We start from the raw sequence: 25,975 nt of genomic DNA, 5'->3' as shown, positions 1-25,975 counted from the left end.
AGCTCACTTAGTCTTTGCATTGTGTGTCTGTGTGTGCCACACTAAGCATGGACAACAGAAAGAGGAGAAGAGAACTGTCTGAGGACTTAATAACCAAAATTGTGGAAAAATATCAACAATCTCAAGGTAACAAGTCAATCTCCAGATATCTAGATTTGCCTTTGTCCACAGTGCACAACATTATCAAGAGGTTTGCAACCCATGACACTGTAGCTAATCTCTCTGGGCATGGAGGGAAGAGGCAAATTGATGAAAGGTGTCAATGCAGGATAGTCCGGATGGTGGATAAGCAGCCCCAAACAAGTTTCAAAGATATTCAAGCTGTCCTGCAGGCTCAGGGAGTATCAGTGTCAGTGCGGACTATCCGTCGACATTTAAATGAAATGAAAGGCTATGGCAGGAGACCCAGGAGGATCCCACTGCTGACACAGAAACATAAAAAAGCAAGAATACATTTTGCCAAAATTAACTTGAGTAAGCCAAAATCCTTCTGGGAAAACGTCTTGTGGGCAGATGAGACCAAACATAGAGCTTTTTGGTAAATCATTCTATTGTTTACCGAAAATGGAATGAGGCCTACAAAGAGAAGAACACAGTACCTACAGTGAAATATGGTGGAGGTTCAATGATGTTTTGGAGTTGTTTTGCTGCTTCTGGTACTGGGTGCCTTGAATGTGTGCAAGGCTTCATGAAATCTGAGGATTACCAACGGATTTTGGGTCACACTGTACAGCCAAGTGTCAGAAAGCTGGGTTTGCATCCAAGATCTTGGGTCTTCCAGCAGGACAATGACCCCAAACATATGTCAAAAAGCACCCAGAAATGGATGGCAACAAAGCGCTGGAGAGTTCTGAAGTGGCAGAAATGAGGCCAGATCTAAATCCCATTGAACACCTGTGGAAAGATCTTAAAATTTCTGTTGGGAAAAGGCGCCTTCCAATAAGAGAGGCCTGGAGCAGTTTGCAAAAGAAGAGTGGTCCAACATTCCGGCTGAGAGGTGTAAGAAGCTTATTGATGGTTATAGGAAGCGACTGATTTCAGTTATTTTTTCCAAAGGGTTGCAAACCAAATATTAAGTTAAGGGTGCCAATAATTTTGTCCAACCCATTTTTGGAGTTTGGTGTGACATTATATATTTGCTCTTGTTCCTCCCATTTTTGGTTTAGTTCCAATACACACAAAGGGAATAAACATGTGTATAGCAAAACATGTGTTACTGCAATCCTTTTTTGTGAGAAATATTTCATTTTCTAGAAAAATTTCAGGGGTGCCAACATTTACGGCCATGACTGTAAATTATATCTCTTTTTGCTTTTATTTTTTGGCAACTCTTCTTCACATACATTCACCTTCAGTTTTATTGCATTAGTGGTACATTATGCTATGCTGCTCCTGTAGTCAATTATGATATTGTCAAATTGGTCTGTTGGTACAGTTTGTGTTTCTAATAACACTATATTGCTTGGGCTATGCTTACACAGTGTTTGGTTAAACATGTTCAGCGTATGTTCCAGAAAAGGTCCAGGCACCTATGCTAAATATAGTCATAGGCCCCACTGACCCAGGAAAGGACAAAGAAGCCGTTTTCTGGCCTATGTCTGGGTGGTATGTGCTGTCATATCATAATTTGTTTTTACAGTATAGCAAAGCATGTAAGACTGCACAGTCCTTTTTGGCATTGTGGCCAATAGCTGAAGTATACTTCTGTGCAACTATATAGTGGAATATGTTGGAGGCACATTTTGGAGGTTTTAGTAGGGAAATGCTCCCTACGGAGTGTGAACATAGCCTTAAAGGAAATCTGTCAGCAGCATAACCTGCTGTAACTTGTTTATACAAGGTAATAGTATGGGTGATGCTGAGTGCAATGCTGGTTACCTTTTTAGAATCTTTTGTGCCACTATGCTGACAGATCACCTTTAATAGTTAAGAGTTTCACCTAAAAGTTGTTGAGTTGCTCTCTTCTATGAGTCTTAAAAATTCTGTTTAATAATTTCTTAGTTATATCTATTTCTTCTCTACTTTCCAAAGATGACAACAGTAAATTGTTGTATTGCAGCTCCCACTGAGGTTGTCACCAGGTTTTAGCTTTGCAATTCAACTTGATTGTATAGCAATATAGGGAAGGCAATGTACAACCGCAGTACTTTAAATACTCAAGAAATTCCCTTCAGGGGTGAACCTATGCATTTTCTGAGCCTGTAAACAGGTGGCACTTTATATGCTCCAATTCCCCATCAAGGCTAAATTAAAGGCAGCATATAGCAAAAGCTTAATGTCCACATAATTCATGATCGGAATAATTGGAAACAAAAGCATGGGAGGCCTGTAAAGAGTGCTGCACCTATACAATGCGAGCACTCCCTGCAGCTGTTTGCTCAGTGAATATATTTATTTACTCCTTTGGCTGCGCGTCTGTCTCCTGCAGACCCTATGCTGCACTGCCAGAAGCAACTGTATTAGGAATTCTATCGAGTCGGCGTGAGCTGGGGACTCGCAAAAGCAGATAAGACTTCCCCGTTCTGCTTTATCAGCCTGCTGTAAATTAGCTTTTTGCTTCAACCCTTTTGTCAGATTGCTGTCTTATTCCACCAAATGACCCCCCGCAGGCTGCGACAGGGAAGGGCCAGATAAAGCGCTCCATCCTTCCTAGGCAGCATCCCAATTTACAATAGCTCAGGTCATTGCATCAGCACAACAGCATTATTCTAATTTTACTATAACAGACTAGACACCTTTTTGTTGTTTTGTTTACAAGTAAGTCATCATTATGTCAGTGACTACAAAGAATAATGTGCATTACAGACTGCTATGTTGTGGCACAACATATTTTCTGCACATACACTTACCGAGCTGTTCTGGCATTGGACACTGGAGCTGTTAAAGCGTAAAGCAGGCATACGGTGTAAGACCCCCTGTATATTTAACACACACTCATATCCCCTTTGGCCTGATTGTGGCTGGGGCAGATTCCTTGCCTTCAGAGTAATTGGCTTAACCTCCCCAACTGGGATCAAGATTTCTTCTGTGGGTATTAACTGTGGGCAATCCTAAGACAAGAGAAACAAGTGTCATTATACACACATAAACAACATGAGTAGAGTTTATGATCATGAATGTCAGTAGAGCAAGTTCTTTAATGCCAGAATGGTATGTAATTCTCCCTGGCAAGGGAAACATCCATTGTGGCTTCTGTCTTTGCCTTGTTCTGAGTCTTACAAACACTATATTACAATGTGGTACCTGAAAAAATGAACTTCTGTTTATGGTTGACATATGTTCTTCTTGGGTCCACAGGTAAGAACCAATGATGATCTGGAGGTTACTGTAAAATCTCTTTATCTTCTAGGGCCCAATATTAAAAATCTGATCTAATGCATAACCCAAATAACATAAGTCTAATGTTCACACCTGTTTCTAAAACAACATATGCTATTTATGTCTTCACAGGCTTGATGAAAACATTTCCAGTCAGTCACTTTTACCCGTAAACTAGCAATGTTTCACTCTATAATAACTGCTAATGGAAAGTCTACTGACTAATGGCCCTTTTTACCATCTACTGAGATTTTCAAATACACACCTGGGTCATTTTAATAGGAAGTCAATTTGTCTATCAGTATGTTTTTGGAACGTTAGAGGAAACTAGTGTACGGGGTAAACTTAGGAGGAACTCATGCAAACACAGGGAGAAAATGCAAACTCTATGCAGATGTCACCCTCCGTTGGACCTGAACCATCTAGAGCAGTGAGCAACTGTGCTGCCTATAAACAAAAGATGGATCTTTTTACACTATTATGTAAAGAAAGCAAGGACTGCACTCACCGTCCATACAGCTTTTATTCAAAGGTGTCAGGCATACCAGGCTGGTAAAAGAGCGGAGGGCAGGGGACGTAACAGGAACAGGCTGTTTCACACTTAGTTGTGAAACAGCCTGTTCCGGTTACGTCCTCCACCTCCGCTCTTTTACCAGCCCGATATGCCTGACACCTTTGAATAAAAGCTGTACGGACGGTGAGTGCAGTCCTTTCTTTTTTTTACATAACTGTGTACTCGTATCTCTATGGACTTTTGCACTGCCTCATCCTACACTACGTCCTGGGAATCCCTGTGTTAGCCATATCAGCTGTACACATAACCTCAGCCTTAGTCCTGTAGTGGCAGACTCCCTCTTCTCCTATACAGGATCTTTTTACACTATGTTGTACACTGTCCCTCAGAGGTACACTACAGTAGGATTCACATTATATGCCCACTGTATAGGCAACATCCATCATCCACTACAGTGTCATATGTTTACTGGATGCCTCTGTATGAAACATGCTGTCTGCAGCAACAAAATAAAAAATAAAAAAAAAGGGTATAATAACATATAGAAGCTCTACGGTTGGTGACAAAGGGCGCAATGGATATGTTTAATATATAAGCAGGGAGCTCTTTTGACACATATGGCAAGTGAATAATGTAAAAAGGAGTGTGAAAGTAGCTCAACCAAACAGTTATACCTCTTGTACATGATCTGTGTTAGAAGATCTAATCCAATTTGCATTAAAAGAATGTATTCTTATAAAAAGCGTTAATTCTATCATAAACTTTCTGTCCCCAAATCTTAGCGTTTGCTCCATTAATCAGCTCCACGAGACATGCATTATCCCTGCTTCTCTCCACAGCAGTAGTGAGAACTGGCATTCTGCAAGTCTGTACTCCCAGAGAGAGTAGCGGATATATACACTGCGTGTTTAAACAAATTTCATTACTTACTCTGCCGGAGTGCTGTTCATATGCAGAGCAACCCCAGAGAAATGGACCAATCCATCACAGCTTTTGCCACTAACCTCTAGTAAGTTAAATAACAATATCCCTGGGATAGGAAACACACATTATGCAAATACACTCTGGTTTTTAAATCTCCTTTCCAACAGTCTAGGGTAGCGTTTCCCAACCAGGGTGCCTCCAGCTTTTGCAAAACTACAGTTCCCAGCATGCCCGGACAGCCGAAGGCTGTTCAGGCATGCTGGGAAATGTAGTTTTGCAAAAGCTGGAGGTACACTTGTTGGGAAACACTGGTCTCGGGCACCATGAGTGGAAATACAGTCTCACTTTGGCAATGCAGCATTTAAGTCATCAACTTTCCAGTATGATCTAAGAATTGCTTTAGCTTTTTCGCCATAGCATTCACTACAATAAATAACAACTAAATTTAGTCTAAAGAGATGCTTTAAAGAAGTCAGGGTTCTATGTTATAAGAAGAAATTATTCAGAGATCAGTAAAATCCCTGCTTTCATTGTAAAAGTGCAAAAATTAAAATGATGGAAAAAGGTGTACTGTGCCAGACTGGTGTTGGTATTAAAAGCAGGAGTTTTATATACAACAAAGCAGACAAATATTTGGGGTAACATTGGGAGGGAAAAAAAATATGCTGTATTTAACGTCTGTATAGACAATGTAAATGACTGCATTATCTGAGCGTATACCATTTTTGGCTTGGCCTAAAAAGAGCAACTTGCATATGTTTGGAAAATGACCTGAATGTAGTCACTAGCTGACTACGCTTGGGTCACTGAACTGCATGAGGCTGATGATGATATAAGCATACATACATCTGCAGCCGATTTTGAGATTCTGACGATGTATCGGTGCCTCAGAGGCACAAATCGTGATGTGAGCGTGATCTCTCGATGGCATATGGCGCTATCATATAATTGAAGTATTCTCTGCTTTGGTCAAACCATACTTAAAGGGGTACTCTTCCCCTAGACAGCTTATCCCCCATCCAAGGGATAGGGGATAAGATGCCTGATCAGCAGTCATGCCCCCTCCCATAGACCTGAATGAAGGGGGTGTGGCGTGACATCATGACCAGAGCTGCCCGAACCCAGCGTTCTGAACATAATGTTTAGAACGCCGGGTGACTGCACAGAGATCACTGGGACCACACCCCCGTGCGATCAGACATCTTATTCCCTATCCTTTGGATAGGGGATAAGATGTCTGGGGGTGAAGTACCCCTTTAATGGAAGGGTTTGTTTACAATTATGTGACCACAAGGTGCCCTCCTTCTGGGATCCCAAGTATCAGCAGTAAGTTGTGGGAAATGCCATTCAGTTTGAGTATACCTGAGTATATAAAAATAGATGGTGGCTATAACAGAATTGGACAAGCCTTTTTATTATATTTTTGTCTTGGATGAATACTCAAATTGCTTGCCTTACCTCAGAAACATTAACACGACCCTCTTGAAAGGAGCAGGTTGTTGGATCGTGGGTGCACAAGTTGCGGTACTTGCACCAGTGACAGCGGAATGCACTATTAACGCAGGACAAGCAGCTTGGGAGAAGAGTGGGAGAAAAAATAGCATGAAAATAATGATCAAATCCAGCCAAATACTCATCTGCATATACATTTATATAGAGCACAAAAAATATACATGGTGAGAAGGTTTATTTTCAGAGGCTGAAGAGGTAAACACATAAATGCACTGAAAGACAAGGAGATGATAGAGAAGACTAAAAACCCACCAAAGGGCCTGGATGGACAAAGGCACCTCTACACAGCAGTGACAAGCAGGTTAAAACAATCTGAGGGATGGCTGCAGAAATAAATTGCAGAGTAAGACACGGCTTGGTCTTCCTTAGTGCTCTGCTTTCTTTTTAAGATCTAATATTTATTTTTCCATGTTAGCTGCAGTGGTTTTCAGGCATATAAAGCTGGGACATCTCTAGAAGCAGCCAGTTCGTATAAACAGCGGCTTCCTCTGCATATACACTGGACATGGCCAGGAATAAACAATACAGGCTGCCTGCAGCCATATATGACTTGTGCTGCATAAACACTGCATCACATTGACATACATTAAATATACATATATTTGCTATTAGCATCTCCAGTTACACACTTGTGGCAAATTCCATCAGTCAACGCAGCCTCAATATTTATACCAGAGCATAGCTAAACACCTGACTTCCATACATCATGTTACTGTCGCTTTCCCTGCTCTGCCCTCCAACCTGCAATCATTCTATCACTCTAAGTATTCTGTAGACCATGAAATCACTGAAGGGGCATGTGTGGACCGAAGGTGGCACAAAGGGGTGTACTGGCATGACCCAAAACATCACCGTCATAAGAAGCAATGAAGGGTGTGCGCTGATAGAAAGTAATAGTTAACAATGCTGTATGAATTATTAAGGATGTTATTTCTACTATGCATTCCTGAATTTACAAGCAGGCTACCCGTATGGAGACGATAATGCCAGTTAAGAAGCTGCACTGAGCTCTTGCCGCTGCAGGCAGGAAAAGTAGCCTTCTTCCCCATGGTGACAGAGCACTTTGTGCCTGGGAAGACTGGACAAGGACATCCCAAGGTTACATTTTGTAGTTTCAAGGGTGAATTCCCTGTTATTACAAATAACAGCTTTCTCCAGATTCACCAGCGGGCAGCACTGGATGGCGTGTAGGACACTATGCCTGGCATACAGTGGTTAAGTGTAAATGGTATTTTCTAATGCATCAGATACATGAGTATTTTTCCTTTTGAGCTGTCATCACTCAGAGTTAACCAGTGGATATAGTTCAATCTGCGCAGGATCAAATATATATTTGTGGGGGACTGGCAGAAAGGAAACAACATCTTTTTTTCTCCATTAATTTTACTCATTTGTATAGAGAAATGGGCCTTATCCATCGAGTCACATAACTTTGTCTCAGGAAAAGCATGGCTGAATATGAGGCATTAACCTCTGTTAGTGATTTATAAAAAAAACGAGCACATTAAACTTTTAATCCATTTATGTCTGTTTTATATTATACTGTAAATACTGTATAATAATATCAGATACCAGAAATAGAATTTCATTTCATTTTTTCATATTCCAAATTACTGTCAAAAAACATAGGGATGAACAGGAACTATAGTTGAGTTGGGGGTTTGCAACTAAAATATAGATGCAAAAATGTACACATACAGTCATGGTCGTAAATGTTGGCACTCCTGAAATATTTCTAGAAAATTAAGTATTTCTAACAGAAAAGGAGTGCAGTAACACATGTTTTGAGTAACACATGTTTTGCTATACACATGTTACACATGTTTATTTCCTTTGTGTGTATTGGAACTAAACCAAAAAAGGGAGGAATAAAAGCAAATTGGACATAATGTCACAGCAAACTCCAAAGATGGGCTTTACAAAATTATTGGCACCCTTTCAAAATTGTGATGTGATGCTCCTTTAAACTCACCTGGGGCAAGTAACAGGTGTGGGCAATATAAAAATCATACCTGAAAGCAGATAAAAAGGAGAGAAGTTCACTTAGTCTTTGCATTGTGTGTCTGTGTGTGCCACACTAAGCATGGTGAACAGAAAGAGGAGAAGAGAACTGTCTGAGGACTTGAGAACCAAAATTGTGGAAAAATATCAACAATCTCAAGGTTACTAATCCATCTCCATAGATCTAGAATTGCCTTTGTCCACAGTGCGCAATATTATCAAGAAGTTTGCAACCCATGGCACTGTAGCTAATCTCCCTGGGCGTGGATGGAAGAGAAAAATTGATGAATGGTATCAACGCAGGATAGTTCGGATGGTGGATAAGCAGCCCCAAACAAGTTCCAAAGATATACAAGCTGTCCTGCAGGCTCCGGGAGCATCAGTGTCAGTACGAACTATCCATCGACATTTAAATTAAATTAAATGCAAGAGACCCAGGAGGACCCCACTGATGACACAGAGACATAAAAATGCAAGACAACATTTTGCCAAAATGAATTTGAGTGAGCCAAAAACTTTCTGGGAAAACGTTTTGTGGGCAGATGAGACCAAGATAGAGCTTTTTGGTAAAGCACATCATTCTACTGTTTAACGAAAATGGAATGAGGCCTACAAAGAAAAGAACACAGTACCTACAGTGAAATATGGTGGAGGTTCAATGATATTTTGGGGTTGTTTTGCTGCCTCTGGCACTGGGTGCCTTGAATGTGTGCAAGGCATCATGAAATCTGAGGATTACCATGGATTTTGGGTCGCACTGTACAGTCCAGTGTCAGAAAGCTGGGTTTGCGTCTGAGATCTTGGGTCTTCCAGCAGGACAATGAACCCAAACATATGTCAAAAAGCACCCAGAAATGGATGGCAACAAAGCACTGTAGAGTTCTGAAATGGCCAACAATGAGTACAGATCTAAATCCCATTGAACACCTGTGGAGAGATCTTAAAATTGCTATTGGGAAAAGGCACCCTTCCAATAAGAGAGACCTGGAGCAGTTTGCAAAGAAAGAATGGTCCAACATTCCGGCTGAGAGGTGTAAGAAGCTTATTGATGGTTATAGGAAGCCACTGATTTCAGATATTTTTTCCAAAGGGTGTGCAACCAAATATTAAGTTAAGGGTGCAAATAATTTTGTCCAGTTCATTTTTGGAGTTTAGTGTGACATTATGTCCAATTTGCTTTTTTTCCTTCCGTTTGTGGTTTAGTTCCAATACACACAAAGGGAATAAACATGTGTATAGCAAAACATGTGTTACTGCAATCCTTTTCTGGGAGAAATACTTCATTTTCTTGACAAATTTCCAACATTTACGGCCATGACTGTATTATGCTTGTGTGGAACCAAGCTTATCATAAGATTATGGGTACATCTCTGACTACTAGATGAACCAAAACATCTAGAGAAGGTACTTACAGCTGGTGACCGCTGCAGTTGTAGAATTTGAAGTCTGTGCTCACAAAGGTCTTGCCAGTCTCTTTGGACATTAGCTGAAGCTCTACCCCAAACCAGTCTAAAATGAAAAATGACATCAACGATCAGAAAAAGATAAACTTTACATAGAGAAAAATTTACTGTCTGGAAGTTCTTTTTTACTGATATATATATATATATATATATATATATATATATATATATATATTACAAAAGAAAATGTCCGGCACTCAGGTAGTTGCAGGTAAAACTTGTGGATGGCTTTACTCAAACGCTGTTAGGCAGGACACAACTGACGCGTTTCGCACGCTCAGGTGCTTAGTCAACGACTAAGCACCTGAGCGTGCGAAACGCGTCAGATTGTGTCTTGCCTAACAGCGTCTGAACAAAGCCATCCACAAGTTTTACCTGCAACTACCTGAGTGCCGGACATTTTCTTTTGTAATTCCTACTGAGCCGGGGAGGTACCGGTGTCCGCAGCACGAGGACGTGCAGTAGACGCAGGAGTGGTGAGCAGTTCTACCTTGTCTGCATATATATATATATATATATATATATATATATCCTGTATAAATACGTCTGCCAAATGTTGTCGACAGTTTAGCTTAAAACCAAATCTGTAATTGAAAGTCTCTGTGTTTTTCAGGCAGCTTATTGACACACTAGAGCCTGGTCTATTTTGAGAAGATCTTAGGAAGGTTGCCACTCATGTTGTCCTTATTTCCCTGTTAAAAACTCAACAAAATATACAGATTTGCCACTATGCCCCGCATTAGCTAGTGCAGGCGAGCACATATAGAGACAGCCAGCTTTAACAACAGGATTTTTGTGTATGTCCAGCACTACAGGAATTGATGTATAACGGGTGCACTCTGGGATTTCTGTAAGCTCTGGGCCTATTTCCTAACATCAGGAAATAATCCTTTTATTTCTTTGTCCCCAAACAAGATAATCCCAGCCTCTTTCTAAATAACAGGCTCCCCTCTACACAGAAGCATGAAGAAGCCTCTTCCAAGTTGCAGGATTTTTCTGTTATGTGATTTCTAAAAGTGTCTGAGACTTAAATCACCCTCTGGGTATTATATCCTGATTCTGTGCGGCAGGTTTTCCTAAAATCTACTAAGGGAGAGATACAACAGAGGACTACTTATAGTAAATCACAACCTCATTTGCATTACAGCTCCTACCAAAACGTCTCCTAGAAAGTATTTGATCTCAGGGACAATTACCTGGTGCACAGTATTTGTTCTTAGCTCTTCTTGCATTTTAAGCAGGTTTAGAGGTTATCACAATAGTTGCTAACTGGCAGAATGGTAACTGATCACAGTGCTTGTGCAACTGCTTAAAAAGGAATGATGGCAGTAGGCTGTTAGCTTTTACACAGCCTCTTACTTTTCAGGCAGTTGTGTGTTAGGCAGGCCACTGACACCAAATAATGCTTTCATATTCTACAGGCATAGATTCTATCAAGCATGTCTCATTGTGATTGACTGTCACATGGATCTGAGACAGGGAGTAACGGAGGACTCTCCGGGTGACTAAGTGTCGGAAGAAAGGTTCCTCATAAAATCTAATAGGGATGCAGAGATCTTTCAGACACAGGTATAACTTTTTCATGACTACCACTCTTTCTACCTGGATAACCCTATTGTTTCTCTAACAATCCACCATTATTTAGTAGCAATGATATTGAATAGTTTAGTCATTTAGATGCAATGTCATAGACAGCAGGAAGCTACTTTTAGCGTAATACTAAACCCCATGCACAGGTTGCACATATGGTATCTTCCTCCCTGCTTGGATGATCACGGATATGAACCATACCTTTCTGTCTTACATTGCAATTATATGAATGGAAAATCTCACCTTGATCTGCAGGTATAACAGGAACATCTTTTGCAGCTGGGGAAATACAGACTATCCGGTTGCCAGACACTTGTCCTTCTACCTGAGTAATGTTCCCAATGGAGCAAATGACACCAGCAGACAGATCTGGGACATCACTAACTTGTAAAGTGAGCTAAGAAAATATAATACATAACAGTAAATATGTATTATACAATAATAATTATAATGCAAGAGCCGTTTCTAATGGATATCACTAAGGCATATCAGTCTTTGCATCAAAATTACCTGAACTCCATCAGAATCCTGATAAACCCCATTGTAAATAAATGGAATTTCTCGGGATTCGTCAGACTGCTTTGAAAACAGATCTATCATAGATGTTATGGCTTTTTTTTTACATAAAAGACATGACGGTAGTGTGCACAGAGCCTACAGCATATGAGAAATGAAGAGTATAAGGATTCTTCTAAAGACAGGAGTCCCACCTGTCCACAAGTTGTGTGTGGTATCGCAGCTTAGTCTCATTTACATCAATTGAAATTATCTGCAATACTAGACACAATCCAATGACCACAATCCAATGGTGCTGTTTCTCAAAGAAATCAGTCACATTTTTCTAATTCTGGATTTTTACTGGCTATGTGAAAATACCTAGAACATTTAAACTTAGTTTAAATAAATAAATAAAAAAAAAGCTCTCCTGTCTTTAGACTGCAGTTGAGATGTCAGTACATGATAAAGCTATAGGTATAGCAATGAACGGAACATCACCCATAAGTCTCTTACCGGTAGGCTGTGCTCAGAAACGGGAAGGCTGTTGGGCTGCACTACAACCTTAACACACTGATCTATATTGCTTGCAAACCGGAATGGCTCCTCTGCGCGGTCACACTTATCCTTTTGGGAACACCTGGGGGTAGTAAATGTACATAATATATATACAGTGCTCAAAAAATAAAGGGAAAACTAAGATAACACATCCTAGATCTGAATGAATGAACCAATTGTATGAAATACTTTCGTCTTTACATAGATGAATGTGCAGACAACAAAATCACACAAAAATTATCAATGGAAATCAAATTTATCAACCCATGGAGGTCTGGATATGGAGTCACACTCAAAATCAAAGTGGAAAACCACACTACAGGCTGATCCAACTTTGATGTAATGTCCTTAAAGGGGTACTCCACCCCTAGACATCTTATCCCCTATCCAAAGGATAGGGGATAAGATGTCAGATCGCCGCGGTCCCGCTGCTGGGGAGCCCCGGGATCGTCGCTGCGGCACTGTTCGCTCTGTGCGTAATGACGGGCGATACAGGGGACGGATAGGGGATAAGACATGTCAAAATGAGGCTCATTAGTGTGTGTGGCCTCCACGTGCCCGTATGACCTCCCTACAATGCCTGGGCATGCTCTTGATGAGGTGGCCAGTCCTGGACAGTCTGTGGTACAATGTGGCATTGGTGGATGGAGAGAGACATGATGTGCTTGATTGGATTCAGCCACATGAGGTCTAGCATTGTCTTGCATTAGGAGGAACCCAGGGCCAACCGCACCAGCATATGGTCTCACAAGGGGTCTGAGTATCTCATCTCGGTACCTAATGGCAGTCAGGCTACTTCTGGCAAGGACATGGAGAACCCCAAAGAAATGCCACCCCACACCATTACTGACCCACCGCCAAACCGGTCATGCTGGAGGATATTGCAGGCAGCAGAACGTTCTTCACGGTGTCTCCAGACCCTGTCACGTCTGTCACATGTGCTCAGTGTGAACCTGCTTTCATCTGTGAAGAGCACAGGGCGCCAGTGGCGAATTTGACAATCTTGGTGTTCTCTGGCAAACATCAAATGTCCTGCATGATGTTAGGCTGTAAGCACAACCCCCACCTGTGTACGTCGGGCCCTCGTACCACCCTCATGGAGTCTGTTTCTGACCGTTTGAGTGGACACATGCACATTTGTGGCCTGTTGGAGGTCATTTTGCAGTGCTCTTCCTGCTCCTCCTTGCACAAAGGTGGAGGTAGTGGTTTTGCTGCTCGGTTGTTACCCTCCTACAGCCTCCTCCACATCTTCTGATGTACTGGCCTGTCTCTTGGTAGTGCCTCCATGCTCTGGACACTACGCTGACAGACACAGCAAACCTTCTTGCCACAGCTCGCATTGATGTGCCATCCTGGATGAGCTGCACTACCTGAGCCACTTGTGTTTGTTGTAGACTCCGTCTCATGCTACCACTAGAGTGAAAGCACCACCAGCATTCAAAAGTGACCAAAACATAAGCCAGGAAGCATAGGAACTGAGAAGTGGTCTGTGGTCACCACCTGAATAACCACTCCTTTATTGAGGGTGTCTTATTAGTTGTGTATAATTTCTACCTGTTGTCTGTTCCATTTGCACAACAGCATGCGAAATTGATTGTCAATCAGTGTTGATTCCTGAGTGGACAGTGTGATTTTACACAAGTGTGATTGACTTGGAGTTACATTGTGTTGTTTAAGTGTTCCCTTTATTTTTTTTAAGCAGTGTAGATATATGTATAATTCCAATGAAACAACGCAAACCTTTAGTTTAATATAACTCATTCTAAAAGCTGTTTTCCCAAGACCATAAGAACACCAAAGCGTCATTTCTATCTTTGTAAACAAGGTTCATCATTATAATGCCTCAGCCAACTTTTTCACAACAGTGCCACTTTACTTTGTGTTTCCGGCTGGTATAGTTTCTGTTAACATCAATTATTTACGCCAGCCAATAGACATTACTCAACTATTGCTTTATAAATATGTTATCTATAGCCACTTTACTTCAGGATTTTAATTTAGCACGGACAGCGAGGGTGTATAAATAAAATAATGTAGGCACAAGCAGCTGCAGAATATTTCACATTTTGTTGGGCTCTAAATTCCATCTGCGATCCATACGTTAAATGTAAAATCTGGAAAAAATGTTGTTCCTGGGCACAATTCATTTCTACATTGCTAATGTACAGCTAGCATGCAGGATTTTGAAGGAAAAATGAGTCGCTGACCCTGCATATCTGAAAATGTGATTTTGATGCCTTAGGCACCGTTCCATAAAGTCATTTTCAGATGGAGTCAGGGCTAGGATATGGAAATGGTTTTTCTTATGTAGAGTCGATGACAATACCAATATGTGATGGGGTCTGCAGACCATAGGCACGGTTGTAAGAGTTTTATTTGCTATATAAGAAGAGGGGAAGCTTGTGATTCTGTGCACCTAATGTTCTCCTGAAACTCTGTAATATTGTGCTATTTATTGCAGGTATAAATGCTAAGTGGAGGTTGTTACTCTCACTCGATAAGAACATTCTTCCTGTTTTTATCACCTTCTTTTCTTGGTTTATAGCTGAGAGACAAAAATTTCTAGATCTAAAGAAGACGTGAAACCTCAGGTAATGCAATAGGCCGCTAGAATGAGAGGGACAATGGGATTTTATGGACATTACATCAGTGACAGTTCTCACTGCTATGACACAATATGGGTAAATCAAAAGCTCCATATAGACTGGCATCACTCTGATTCGTATTCCCAAGGCGGAACAAAACCAAGCCCATAGCGAAATATAGGTAAAAGGCTATTAGAAGTATTGGAGTCCAATCTGTCATAAGTGACAAATTTAAATGAATGTTTATTGAGTTATTTTTTTTTTTTATCCCAAAGGCTTGGATTTGTCTTTGTACATATGACTACAAAGATCAGAGCACAGGTTGTTTAAGGATTTAGGGTCACACAGACATAGTATTCTAGTAAATTATTTGGAATATTTTATATTTAGACTTCTATAAGTGGGAAAGCAATATAGGACCATCTACAGTTAGATTTAACCCATAACAAAGATGTGGCTCATGGTATCAACTGAGCTAGACATTCTGTACAGTGTAAGATTGTTTTATGTAAAACTAAGTTGTGTTCATGTAGGTTCTTATACCGATATTTTACCACTTACATGTTATGCAGCACACACCATCCACAATGCGGATCACCAGAACTCAGGCACTCCGCACATGTTGAATATTGCTCACAAGACTCCACAGGAACTCTTGCTACCTAAAAGAAAGAAGAATATGATAGATCAAGTCTTATTCTGCCAACTGCATCATACCAAAATGTGTTACTGGAACAAATGCTTCTGCCATGGTTCCCCCGGAGAATACCATTACAGCAAAAAAATAAAATAATAATAACTTTAATATTTTATAACAAATACTATGATAATTATATTAGCAAATTTATACATTTTTCTTGCCAGGGCAGCGATTCCGGCAATGAACAAGTGATCCAGACTAACCTCTCTGCAGTGAAACTCATAGGAAATCAGCAGAAGATGACAAGTTTGAGGCCTTTCTGACCTCTGCCCTGGCTGCGTACCATGCACTATGCTTCCTTATTAAAGGCCCAGCCTGGGCCAGTGACCAGCTCAGAAAAAACCCTTTCTTTTTAATGACTTCGGGGAGAGCAGAGCGGCTGTTGCTGCAGTAATTCAGTGTAATTAAACCTATCTATCACTCCAGCAGCTGGAACACGATTCCTGATGAACTTTGCAATGGGATTTCGCAGTCACTGACTCGCAGCCTCAAACGTCCTCAGAGGGAGATGGAAGAAAAAAAAACCTTCTCCTAAAATCACATTTTAATGTGGCCTCTGACGGCGCAGTTACACTTTCTAGCCATTTTTCTTTTCTTTCCTTTAATACATTTTCTAAATCTGATCACACACTGTGAAATTCATGTAGGGAAATATAAACTGCAATATATATTTCTATATGACCTAATAGCTATATAGAGATCCCAGTTATTTATGCACATACACACATAGGCACCCACTGGTCTTCTCTACTCTCTTATGTATATATGCACACGTTATTAATGTTATCATTAACATGCATGTTGTGTATAAACGGGAACACACCGCTTCATGCATGTGCATGGTAAGCATATATTACTACGTTCATAGGACCAATAAATGCTAATATTAATAATAATAAAGTCAAATTCACTACCGCTTATTGGTAATTTAACTCCAATTGCTAACAGTACTCTGATGAATAATAACCGCGGCAATCGTTTTTATCTTCATTCTGTTGTAATAAAAAAGCCCATCCGAATTAAGTAAGATTATGTAAATAACATTAATATTAGTCTGTCACTAATTCTACGAGAAAAGCAGAACACAGTAAAAATCGGTGTCGTTATTTGCATATCAGCAGACCCCACTGTAAAATGCAGTTTTAGGATACAAACCACACACCGACCTCATTCTAATATTGAGATGTAGCAGAGCCGAGTTCCTTCTGGCCTTGATATGTGACATAATTCAGACAGTTATCACAACATACCAACCGAGTTAATTGAAAAGATCAGCCAAGCTCCCTCCGTATGCCTATGCTAGGCTCAGGCTATGTAGAATGCGGTGCCTCTTCTACAAGAGCAAACACATGCAGACACAAGGGATAGACTGACACAGGGCAGAAGAGGAGACAAACAGAGAAAAGAGACTTGATTTCCCAGGCTTGTCAGCTGCTGGCACTTGCTCCCTTGTTTTAGACACAGAGGTGCTACAGGAATAAAAAGATTTTCTGGAGGTGACACGTAGGGGAGAGATAAAGGGACGAGCATTTTGCTTGATGTGAGTGAAGAGTCAGGTATCTTTGCAGAGCGCAGGAACCCACCGCTGCTATCATAATCTCCTCGTGTGCAATTTTATCTTAAAAGGAGCTGCTGATTGCTGTGTGGGGAATTGTGCAACGCCGGAAATATAGCGGATAGTATAGCCCTGGACGAGCTACCTCAGGAATTGCACAATATTACCTAGATAAGTGAAAGTGATGCCGAGCCCCAAAATGTTTATAAGGTTTGATATTAAAGTGATCAAGTGTAGTGACACAAGACTGTAAGTGACGGTGATTGTGATAAAAGAGCTATTCACAAGTCCTCATAGAAGCTGTATGATATACCGATCAGCCAGAAGATTAAAACCATCTAATACTAATACTGTGCCAATCCATCCTGTGACCCATCGAGGCATGGACTCCATAAGACCATGACTATAGCAGCACATCTTTTAGGTTCTGTAAGCTCGGAGGATGGGCTATCATGAATTGGACTTGGTTTTCTAGCACATCACAAAGACAACAGTATTGGAGACCATGGGGGAGATTTATCAAAATCTGTAAAGAGGAAAATTGATCAGTTACCCATAGCAACTAGAGAAAAGTTACAGTGATTCGATTCGTTATGAACTTCTCGGCTCGGCGGTTGCTGACTTTAGCCTACATAAATGAGTTCAGCTTTCAGGTGCTCCGGTGGGCTGGAAAAGGTGGATACAGTCCAAGGAGAGAGTCTCCAGCCCACCGGAGCACCTGAAAGCTGAACTCATTTATGTAGGCTAAAGTCAGCAACTGCCGAGCCGAGAAGTTCGTGACAAACTGAATCACTGTAACCGATCATCTCTAATAGCAACCAACCAGATTGCTTCTTTTATTTTTCAAAGAAATCTGATTGGTTTCTATGGGCAACTGGTCAACTTTTCCTCTGCACAGGTTTTACTAAATCTCCCACCATATGTATTGCCAAAATTTACATTGCTACCTGGTGCCATAGCATTACCGCAAAAAAATGAGGCTCTGTATCGGGAATGTAGCATCCATTCATCCAACAATATTGCTACTTATATATCAACTAAATAGTGCAAGATTTGTGTGTTGTACACCGCTTTAGTGTACAGTGGTCCCTCAACATACAATATTATTAATTGGTTCCGGGACGACCAGTGTATGTTGACACCATTGTATGTTGAGTCCATAACTCTATGGAAAACTGGTAATTGGTTCTAGAGTCCCAAAAATTTCAACCTAATGTAAGAAAATATGAAGAATAAAGGTAAAAATAACCACAAAAAGAGTACAGATAAACCATGTCTTTACTTTAATTAGTCAGAAGGAGCAACTTAAAACAGTTTAATCAGTACAGTACTGTATACAGTTTTTACCTTACCCTCTGCCCCTATAAGTACTGTACAGTACTGTATTGAATAAGGGGCAAAACTGAATAGGGGCAATGTTGTGAATGTGTGTGTGTTTTGTGCACATTACTGTACTGCTCTTACTGCCTTGCTGATATCCCTACAACTGCGCGCACACTAGAGGTACATTTGGACCCCTAGTGTGCGAGGAATAAGCAGGGCAGCTATGATTGGCTGCTGCAGCAGAAGCTGCAGGCTTATTGGACACAGAGGCAGCGAGGTGACAGGCGTAGTGATGAGGGTGGCGAAGGGCAGTGGGGACTGGACGCAGGGGAGGTGTGAGTGGCATAGTGATGAGGGCACCACAGGCATTGGTGATTGGATGCAGGGGCTGCACACTAACAGCCTAAGCAGTGGGGACAGGTGAGTGCCAGCGCAGCATATCGGGGCAGATCAAATGGCCATAACCGGAGATTCCTTTTCCAGGATTGCCCCGACTTTCAAATGCATCATAAGTCGGTGTGGTATTCAAAGTACGATGTGCTCTCAGAGCCCACAGTATGTTGAAACCATCGCACAGGTGAAACTCAAAAAATTTTAATATTGTGCAAAGTTCATTTATTTCAGTCATGCAACTTAAAAGGAGAAAATAATATATGAGAGAGACTCATTACATGCAAAGCAAGATAGTTAAAGTCGTGATTTGTCATAATTGTGATGATAATGGCTACAGCTCATGAAAACCCAAAAGCCCCCCTGCCCCCCTGCCCCCCAATTACTAGGATTTGGGGAGCCATGTCATCTGCTGGTGTTGGTCCACTGTGCTTTATTAAATCTAGGATCAACATATCCGTCTACCAGGAGATTTTGGAGCACTTCATGTTTCCTTTCCTTTTAAGGCAACTTAATGAAAAACAATGGTCTTTTGAACGATATTCAAATTTTTCGAGCTGTATGTCGGGGCCATCGCATGTCGAGAGACCACTGTATATCGCTCCTGTGAGGGAGATTTATCAAAACCTGTCTAGAGGAAGAGTGGTGCAGTTGCCCATAGCAACCAATCAGATCGCTTCTTTCATAAAAAAAAAAGACCTCTGAAATATAAACAAAGCAATCTGATTGGTTGCTATGGGAAACTGCACCACTCTACACAGTTTTGATGAATCTCCCCCTAAGTATTCTTCACAGGAGTGATATGCACTAAAGTGGTGTACAAAACACAGACCTTGCACTATTTTCTTTACTAGACTAAATGATTAAAAGAGTAACAGCTGTACAGGACTAGACAACATATATACATATATATATATATATATATATATATATATATATATATATACACACACATTGTATATTTATTTCAGCTGATAGCAAATACTTTTTTCCTCCATAGAAAAAAGTGAAATGTTAATCTCTTTCCATAGGAATGGCACTTTATATTAAGCAATAATTGTCCCTAAGGTAACATTCATGATTATGACTGTATCTATATCTATTTATTCATTTATGCTGTGCTATTGTGTCACAGAAAAAATACAAAGATTTTATGAATGATTTAATAATGTATTTATGGTGTTATATAATCATTTTTATTAGTTTTTATCAGCCATTTGTATCTTATTGTTGTTTCTCGCTCACAAGGGTCCTATGGGCGAGTCAGACACAATCTTAACTGCATTTTTATATCTAAAAAAATAAAGATACCTAAATTTTACCTAATTTATTTGACATAATGTTTAGCTATACATTAGGTATGAGCTACAGCATCAGTAATTTTGGTTCAGTTTTGGTTCCTAGCACTGATCTCACTGATTCTCGATAGGATTCAGATCTGGGAATCTGAAGCCTAAGTCAACGTGTTGAATCTTCTGTCATGGTCCTCAAACATTCCTGAACACTTTATGGAGTGTGGCCGGACAAATTATACCACTGCCATGCAGAGGACTAGTTGGTTTGCAAAATGGGTAAGTGCCATGTGCTGAAATAACACCTAAATATGCAATAGGACCTAAGGTTTCTCAGCAGAACATAATTTAGTGTCCTGCCTTATATTGCCTTCATGGTCTCACCTAGTTCCCATAGTATATTCTGGTGCCATTACACCAGATATCCACATGATATGAAAACCTGATTTCATTGCTTCATTGTTTAGTTCTAATGCTAAAGGGTCAAGTGCATGCACTTTTGGTGTAGGACCAAGATCGGCACATGTACTCTCCCAGGTCTGTGACACAGCCCCAAACGCAGCAAGTAACTTTTCGGAGACACTTAACTAGATGCATTGATAGGCCTTGGGCGCCTATGACCCTGTTTTTGTCCTTTCTTGGACCATTTTTGGTAAGTACTAACCATAGAATATTGTAAATACCCCACAAGACCTGCTCAGACTTCTAGTCATCATCGTCTAGTCATCTGCTCAGACTTCTAGTCATCACATCACGTTTTTGCCATACTGTTTTGACCACGATTTTGTCTCCGGTTTAAAAACCGTACTGCAACCGCATACGTTTTTTTTTAAAACATGGACGTCAATGGGAAACGCACATGTATACGGCTCCATACGGGAAAAACGTATACGTTTTTACTTTGCACATGCGCATTTGAATCCTAAAGTCCCCACAAAAGACCCCTCCCATTAAAAATGGACAAAAGCATACGGTTTACTTTTTCCATACTGTTCCATCCTTTTTTTTTGCCATACGGTTTTCTTTAGAAAAACGGATTCAAAACAGTATGGCAAAAACGTGATGTGAACCCAGCCTAAGGCTGGGTTCACACCACGTTTTTCAAATACGGTAACCGTATACGGTTTTCCGCAAAAAAACGTATACAACCGTATTCAAAACCGTATGCATAGAGAATGCATTGTAAACCGTATTCCATATGTTGTTTACGGTTGCATCCGTTTTGCCTCGGATACGGTTTTGACGATTTTTCAACCGTAGGCAAAAACGCTGTCGACCACGTCTTTGCCTCCAGTTGGAAAACCGTATGCGGTTCTTTTAACATTGTTGCCTATGAGAACTGTACACAGAATTTCAGAATACGGTTGCACACGGTTTTTCTAATCCGTTTTTGGAGTCGACACATGTGCAGATTGGAATTTCAATAGAACAATAGTAACTTTATTAAATTGCTGGAAAACTAATTCCAACAAAATAGCAAAACCGTTGGCAAAAACTGATGCAAACGGATAGAACCGTACGGGGAAAAAACTTATACGTTTTAATTTGGAGTCATACATTGTATACAGTTGCATACGGTTTTTGCCATATGTTTTTTAGCGCAAAACCGTATATGGTAACCGTATTTGAAAAACGTGGTGTGAACCCAGCCTAAGACAGTTTCACTAAATTCCCCTCCAATGTTGCTATTGGGTGTGGGGGAGGGGGCACAGGTGCTAAAAAATGACTAGTTTTATAAGCCACCAATTCATTTTTTAAGCCTTCACTGCTACTCAAGTAAATACACAGTATCTTCGGTTGGCATTTTCATGGACATACAATGTTTAATTCTGCTCTGGAACTTAAAACGTTATGCAAATATTTATCCATATTCATAACAGTACACACAGATTTTCTTTTCAACGCATGACGCAGATCATAGAAAGCAAGATTTAGTGGAGTTGTTCGGTGCTGGCATGTAACGATTAGCCTTCTTGCCCCACCATCCCCTTCCTGAACACCCGCCAATCCTCTTAGCAAATTAATTATAGCAAATAATTGTAACCCAGTGTTTGGCTCAGCCCCCCATGCCAAATATAGCACTTGGAATAATTTGGGAGTCTAAGCTGAAGTAATTAAGCATTCTGCAAACACCTACACAGTTGTGGAATGGTTATTAAGCAAGAGTCTTAAGCACCGATTCACTGGGGACTCATTAATAACATACACACAGATTTTAGTGACACTGTCATTTATCCTGGATAAATCCCACCTAGGGGACTCCACCTGTGCCCAGACTATGCCTGAGGACAGTGAATGCCTGCAGGACTTGGCCACTCTTCTCATGACTTGAACACTTAAGGTGGAATCCTGCCTAGTTCTTTACGACTTAAATCCCACAGGCCGCAGCTGATGTGACTGACATTGGGAAAAAAAACAGCACTGCTTTATCTTAAATGATTCCGAATATTATCCCGGGATCAACAAATTAAAATTTTACTGTAATCAATGTTTTATTTTTCACGAGGATGACATTAAATGAATTGGATGAATTCATTAAGGGACTTAACATTAGATATCTCATTGTGATCATAAGAACCTTTGTGGCCTTCTCACTAATACTGTGGAAGTGATGATCCTGCCTTAGGCCGAATCCACACACAGTACTGTTGTGCTTTTTGTTTGCTGTGTTTTCATTTACGTTTTTTTTACAGGTAAACAAAAGGCAGTTGTCAGATGTTACTTTAAATGGGCACTGTCGGATATAAAAACTTTTGATATGTTGCATGTATAACCAACAGGTTTTGCAATTGCTTTCATTAGAAAATTTTCAGTATTTCATACTGAAAAAGCCAATCAAACAACTGCCCCCCCTGCCTGCTTGGGCACATACTAGTCCTGCTGTGTCCATGCATCATCACCTATGTCATGGACACACTTCCTTGATTGACAGCTGTGAGCGCAGGGCTCACAGCTGGAGGAAAAATCCTCCCTTGTGTCCCGCTACTGTCAGTGAAGACAAGCTGGGAGTTGTAGTTTTGATAATGCTAGGGGAGATGTGAGCAGACAGCATACTGAGGGAGGGGGCGGAGACCTGCACAGTAAGGCCACGCCCCCTCCCTTTGAGAGGAATTCAGACTAGTGAGCTAAATTAAAAGTGTAATAAAAAAATAAATAAAGGTGCTAGACACATAAAAATTAGATACATATGGTCAGGATTAGGTACTGAGTGATATATTAAAAATATGCTTTTTTGTTGGATATGATGGGTATGCTTTAAAGTCTATAGTCAAATACTCAAATCAAAACTCTTCTTGTTGCCAATAGCAACCAGAGCTCAGCTTTCTTTTCGTAAACTGCTAAGTTACTATGAGCAACAGTAACAAAGCCATTTTTTTAGACAGATTTGACATATTTTTTTTTATTTTTGCAATGCTTTCCCCCAGACTACTTTAACCTATAATCACAATTGATGTGTTTTATGGAATTTTTTTATTACACATTTAAAGTGATTTGCACAGCTGTGATAAACAGCACCTTTTTGGCTTATTTTTAATGGATGAAGAAACGCAATGATCCCATTTAGATAGCAGCAGTAGTACACAGATCAGATGGAAAAAGGAGGGGTCTGTAAACTAGCAGGAGCAATCTAAAAGTTTACAGGAAGCTAGCTGACCCAGGACTGACTTCTCTTTCATACATTTAGGGTGCGTTCACATGCTATTACTAGCAGTGGGTTGCCCGCTGCGGGAATCCCGCTGCTAGTTACGCTACCATTGATTTAAATGGGTCCACAGACAGTCCGCAATAGTGTCAGATTTGTGGACTGTTCAAGGACCCATTCAAATGAATGGTAGCGTAACTCGCAGCGGGAAACCCGTTGCTAGTTACTAGCGTGTGAACACACCCTTAGTCATGTATCTTCCTGTGGGGTAAACTGGTGATCACATATCCAAATTAGAGTAATGAGATACATAGAAGCAGCTGTGTTGGAATGAAACAAAAGGCGCTGTATGACTAGTGATGGTGAGTACGTGTATGGTCAAAAAAAAAAGCGGTTGTGCTTCTTTAAAAAAAAATGGTGCTATATAGTACAGTAGATGAAAGCAAGATGGAATGGTTGCTTAGTGCTGGGGCTGGTCAGGTGACTGGGCAGAAAATGGCAGTTAGGAGGAAGTGAGCACAGAGCTGCAGCAAAGAATGCTAGGACATGTAGTTTAAAGACAGCGTGCAGGGAAGGGAACAAGCAGGAGGACAAAAAGGTGTATTAGAGCCACATACAGGAGATACAAAGGTAACAGTAGAATAGTAGATGCAAGGTTAATGTCCTATGCTGATCTGAGTTTTTATTTTTTATAACGTTCGTTGGATAACCCCTTTAAGCAACCAAGTTTGAGGAAACCAAATGCCCTTGTGAGCTTTTTCTCCTGCTAATTAAGTTCTCATTATAGAGGCGCCCTCGCACGCTCTGATTGCTAAATTACGGACAAGAGGATATGTTTGGGTACATCGACACCGGCTTCTTTCTTTTTATGGCAACAGGGCACTTGTCTCAGCAGACGCAGTGCTTGTTAATGACAGCTCGGAAAGGGATCATAAAGTGTCTTCTCCGGAACGTCTGGATTTATGACTCTATAGTATCGTGTTAATGCTTTTAATGTTCTGCAGTGATAGCATTTAAACAGTGAGTAAAGACAAAGCAGAATCTAAAGATCAACCTTCTTGCAGCTCAATCACAAACAAACAACTGACATGCACACTACAAAAGGGCAAAATTATTAAGCAATATAATGCGTAAGTGAATAAATAATACCATGTGACTTTATATTGTCACTATGACATTTTAATCACCAGTTACAAATGCTATGGCACAGTGAGAGCTGTCTTCTATGGACAAAACTTGAAGCTCAGGCTCTTAAGGTTTCAGCAGTAACTTGTCCCTACTTCCAACTTACTAAAAAGAAAAGATGGCATATTACTGCAGTAACAGACTACACAGGGGTTGTTTGTAGTCTGTTACCATGGACACGTATATGTCTGCACAGGAGTTGTAAACTCAAAATAGCAGGACTTTTTTCATTAAAACTATTTTTAAAGTTGCTTAATTTTTTTTTTATTTGCATATGAAAGTGTACATAGTCTTTAACATTATTAAAGAAGGCAAAAATTATGTAATAGCAATGTAGTAAGTCTTTAATGTTTTCCAAATTATAATTTAAATAATAATGTCATTTACTTTCCCTTCGGTGATCCACTTTGGTGAACCAACCAGACAGTATGTAGGGTGGGTTATTTTTTTTAAGGCTATATGTGTGCATCAGAATCCTTATATAAACCTTCTATAAGACATCTTCCTAATAAAATTCAGGATTTGTAGACATCAATTGTCTGTCTATGTTTACTGCGCAATGCCCATATTAACTTGAAACCTGCATTTGCAGCTAAATGGCTTTGTTATTTAAGTATATAAATTCAAATGGGTAACGTTATTATGTTTTCATCTGGGCATCTTTACAATTTAAAACAGACGGTGCCAATTATAATGGCCCAAAATGACATAAACCTGGCACAACAGACCACTGCTCTAAGCATGGCAATGTATTGGTCTGGGAGGAAAAAATGGAAATAATGCATACCATATGAAATCTGGGAAATGCAATCACATTTTAATCACACAGTATATAAAAAGCAGGGGGCGAGTGAGATGCCCATGGCAATGTCTGGAAGACTTTACTGAGAGAACCAGGTCAAGCAAAAGGCTCCATTTCAAGGCTGA

General features: G+C 40.4%; 1 protein-coding gene across 3 annotated transcripts in view; it reads right to left on the bottom strand.

The window, feature by feature from the left end:
* PLXNA2 (plexin A2) overlaps window positions 1–25,975 on the bottom strand; it is a 325,654-nt gene that overhangs the window by 99,602 nt on the left and 200,077 nt on the right. For all 3 annotated transcript variants that reach the window (XM_056557949.1, XM_056557950.1, XM_056557951.1), the window contains 6 exons: window positions 15,522–15,622; window positions 12,334–12,457; window positions 11,566–11,719; window positions 9,682–9,778; window positions 6,215–6,329; window positions 2,850–3,050 (listed from right to left, as the gene is read on the bottom strand). In XM_056557949.1, the coding sequence (XP_056413924.1) occupies window positions 2,850–3,050; window positions 6,215–6,329; window positions 9,682–9,778; window positions 11,566–11,719; window positions 12,334–12,457; window positions 15,522–15,622 (792 nt within the window). The remainder of the gene's footprint in view (window positions 1–2,849; window positions 3,051–6,214; window positions 6,330–9,681; window positions 9,779–11,565; window positions 11,720–12,333; window positions 12,458–15,521; window positions 15,623–25,975) is intronic.

Source organism: Hyla sarda, chromosome 2 (assembly GCF_029499605.1).
Source record: "Hyla sarda isolate aHylSar1 chromosome 2, aHylSar1.hap1, whole genome shotgun sequence".
Lineage (NCBI taxonomy): Eukaryota > Metazoa > Chordata > Amphibia > Anura > Hylidae > Hyla > Hyla sarda.
Note: the sequence above shows the minus strand (reverse complement) of the source record. Positions and strands in the feature narration are given on the sequence as shown.